Here is a 3,924-nt window from a genome sequence, read left to right on the forward strand (position 1 = left end):
CTTGCTCTTACTTATGGTCTTTCCTTTCCACTCAAAGAGTCCATGTCAACATTTCCTGTAGGGCTGGTTTAGTAGTCATGAACTCCTTTAGCTTTTGCTTGTCTGGGAAACTCTATCTCTCCTTCTATTCCTTTTTTTTTTCTGTAAGGATTTTATTTATTTATTTGTCAGAGAGAGAGAGCAATCACAAGCAAGGGGGGTGGCAGGCAGAGGAGAAGCAGGCTTCCTGCTGAGCAAGGAGCTCTATGCAGGACTTGATCCCAGAGCCCTGGGATCATGATCTGAACCGAAGGCAGACACTTAACCAGCTGAGCCATCCAGATATCCCTCTCCTTCTATTCTGAATAAATAGGCTTGTTGGATAGAAGATTATTGGCTGCAGAATTTTTTTTTTCCCTTTCAGCACTTTGAACGTATCATGTCACTCTCTTCTGGCCTGCAAAGTTTTTGATGAAAATTCCACTGATAGTCTCATGGGGTTTCCCTTTTAGGTAAGTGTCTTCTTTTCTCTTTCTGCTCTTAAAATTCTCTCTTTTCCACTACTTTTTACCACTTTGATTACTATGTATCTTAGACCTCCTTGGGTTGATTTTGTTGGAGGTTCTGTCTGTCTCCTGGATCTGAATATCTGTTTCCTTCCACAGGTTTAGGAAGTTTTCAGCTATTATGTCTTCAATAAATTTTCTGTCCCCTTTTCTCTCTTCTTCTTCTTCTGGGCTCCCTATAATGTGAATGTTATTACACTTGGTGGAGTTGCTGAGTTCCTTAAGTCTATTCTCATTTTGCATATTTTTTTTCTCTCTCATCTGCTCAGCTCGATTACTTTCCATTATTCAGTCCTCCAGGTTGCTAATTTGTTTTTCTGCTCCTCTAGCCTGCTATTTATTCCATCTAGTGTACTTTCAATTTCATTTATTGTGTTCTTCATCTCTGATTGTCTTTTTTAACTCTTTGTTAAAGGTCTCACTGATGTCCTCCACTCTTTTCTCAAGTCCTATGAGTAAAGTTATGATCATTACTTTAAATTCTCTAAGGCATATTACTTATATCTATTTTGCTTAGGTTTCTTGTTGTGGTTTTGTCTTATTCTTTCATTTGGAACATAGTCCTCTGTCTTCTCCTTTTGTCTAACTCTCTGTGTCTGTTTCAGTGTGTTAGGGAAGTCAGCTACATCTCCTGCTCTTGAAAGTATGGCCTGGTTCTTCAGAGGTGTCTCCTATGTGTGTTGTGTGAGCCTTGCTTTTGAGTCTTGATGCTTTTCCTTCAGTCCAGTCATCTAGCTCTCTTTCCCTGTTGTGGGCAGTGTTTGGTCCCTGTGGTGTTAGTGGACCGTCTGGGACCACCCTGGGCTTGAGTTGAGTCAGACCAAGCATTTGTTAGAGATGCAGTAGCAGCAAACTGGAAGGCACTTTCCTTGAGTAGTTTTCATTGGTCAGCGGGGCCTACAATCAAACCCACCATCTGCCCCCAGCCCACAGCTGGGGCAGCGCTCTGATTGGTGTATGTGCTTATCTCCTCTTACTCCAGGGCAGGTGTCACTTTGGAGTGATGCTGGCCCCTGTTGGGGCTGCTTGCACACTGCCAGCCTTGTGGCTCCAGTTTGAATTGTTCTGCCCAAGAGTGTATTGGAACAGACATGCCACTGCCTCTCGCACTGGCCAGAGTATGGTCCACAGTTTTAACAGGGTGCATACAGGTCTGCTTGCAAAGTGAGACCGGCCACCACCACTGCCTTGACTAGGGCAGATCTGTAAAGAATGCATGGGCAGGGCACACAGTGTTAACAATTGGTCTCCTGTGGTACTCAGTGCTACCACTGTCACTACCAAAGCTGGCCCAAGGTCCTGCGAGGTGTGTGGGGGCAGGAGCCTGGGTGTTGGCCAAGCTTGTGCTGGTCTTCTAGGGGAGGGCACCTGCAGTGCTGAGACTGAGGTGAGCATAACTAGAAAGGGCGGATCTTCTGAAGCAGTGTGGGTGGGGTGGGATGTTAGGGGTTAGGGGTGTGTGTGTTAGCAAATTAGGCACCACACTGGTTTCTGCAGGCGGTTGTTGTTTATGCTGAAAGGCAGGGGAGGGAAATGGCACCTGACAGCTCCTTTGTTCCTGGAGAAATCCAACAGGAGAACACTTTGAAGCTAATACTGTCACTAAGCAGCTATGTAACTTTAAAACAACCACTTCATCTAACTGGGCTTCGATCTTCTTTTTTGTAAAATGCAAAAGTAGAATCAATAGATATTCTCAAAAAGACTCTGTGCTGACATTCCATGTATATGATGCTTTATACTATGCCCTTGGAGAAAAGAAGAGGCTGGTCCTATGATCTCTTTTCAGAAGTTAAACCTCATCTAAGCGACTCAGTGAGTGTCTGGTATAGAAGAGACTAGGTGATATGTATTCCTCTGCCTGATTATTGCTCCACAGAGCCTGAAGGAATCTCTGTGTGATTATAGGGTCTTGCCTTTTTTATACTGTACTTACACAGGAATTACAAATAAATGAACAAAAGAGATCCGAGAAGGGCAACCCTTCAATAATTGTTCAGAAAGAGACCGCCCACATAGAAAACACGTGCTATTTCCCCCCTGCCTGACAAAGTTGACCTTCAGAGTAGAAGTTCCCAGGAGAGGGGCTGGGCCTCTCTAAGCAGGAACTGGAGTCAGAGGCTTCCCCTGCTTCTCGCCGGGAGAGAAGAATATTAGGAATGACTTTCAGCGCCGTACTTCCTACCCTGTCTCACAGTAGCGACACAGCTTGGGGGCCATCAAACTGCAGCTCAGCCTCACCCCTGCAGGAGTCCAGATGCAGGCCAAGTACAGCAGCACAAGGGACATGCTGGACTTTGACGGGGATACCATCAGGAGTGTACAGTCTCGAAGCTCTTCTACAAGCCAGCGGCCAGAGGCTGGGCACACAGGTATTCTATCTCCGGCAGTCCAAATTGGTCAGACTCTTGAGCAATACATGAGATGAACTATCTGAGGAATGTGCAAAGTGAGGGAAAGAGAGAGTGTTTTCATGACTTACGCTTATGTGTAACTGTGCATTTTCCACAACTCGTGTGCCACGTATATGAACATCTGAAAAATTAAACTCAGTGTATACACAGATGTTTGTTTTCCTAAGATTTTGTTGTTGGCACAGTGGTTTGTAGTTGAGGGTGTGTTGTTTTTACCAAGTCGGTATAGTAGACAAAAGTGAGGTTGTATGTAGAATTAAAGCAGTGTTCCTTCTTCTTCCTGGCTTCCTGTGAAGGCCAGATCCAATGCTGTTTTATGTACCGTCTGTGATTTGATCTGGAAACTTGAATTTATAAAGGCTATCTTTTTGCTAGTTTTGAACTCATGCTTTAGGGGGAGGTTTCCAAGCAGACACACCAACCCTGGTATATTGTTGTCATAATTCTGCATCTTGAAGTTGTCTTTTAGCTCTAAAATTCTGTGATTTGATGATCTAAATAGTGGCCTCAGATGCAATTATATCCCATCCCATTCCCTTTTATTATTTTCCAGTCCATAGAAGAGAGAATTCACATACATAGAGAAGGATCTTATTACCTGGGCAACTCAGCATATGTATATATATCATAACTTATTAACCTTATACTCCAACCATCTTGTAAGAGAGGCACTTTATGTATACAAGTGCTTAAAATAATTCCAGGCACATAATGCTCACTATATACATGTTTACTATCAGTAACATTTTGTAAATGAAGACACTGAGGCCCCAGAATACTTAGGTAACTTGTCCAATATCACAGGCTTGTTTTTTTTTAAGATTTTATTTATTTATTTGCCAGAGAGAGAGAGCACAAGCAGGGAGAGTGGGAGAGGGAGAAGCAGGCTTCCCGCAGAGCAGGGAGCCCGATGTGGGGCTCGATCCCAGGACCCTGGGATCATGACCTGAGCCGAAGGCAGACGC

General features: G+C 44.1%; 1 protein-coding gene across 4 annotated transcripts in view; it reads left to right on the forward strand.

The window, feature by feature from the left end:
• Window positions 1-2,616: 2,616 nt before the first annotated feature.
• CLEC1A (C-type lectin domain family 1 member A) overlaps window positions 2,617-3,924 on the forward strand; it is a 24,023-nt gene continuing 22,715 nt past the window's right edge. The window contains exon 1 of one of the 4 annotated variants that reach the window (XM_035028245.1): window positions 2,617-2,917. In XM_035028245.1, coding sequence (XP_034884136.1) covers window positions 2,803-2,917 — 115 coding nt within the window. In that variant the 5' untranslated portion in view covers window positions 2,617-2,802. The remainder of the gene's footprint in view (window positions 2,918-3,924) is intronic. The other 3 variants (XM_035028246.1, XM_035028243.1, XM_035028244.1) reach the window with 3 other exon arrangements.

The sequence above is a fragment of the Mirounga leonina genome, unplaced genomic scaffold, assembly GCF_011800145.1.
Source record: "Mirounga leonina isolate KUSES-001 unplaced genomic scaffold, KU_Mleo_1.0 Mir_201, whole genome shotgun sequence".
In the NCBI taxonomy this organism is placed as follows: domain Eukaryota; kingdom Metazoa; phylum Chordata; class Mammalia; order Carnivora; family Phocidae; genus Mirounga; species Mirounga leonina.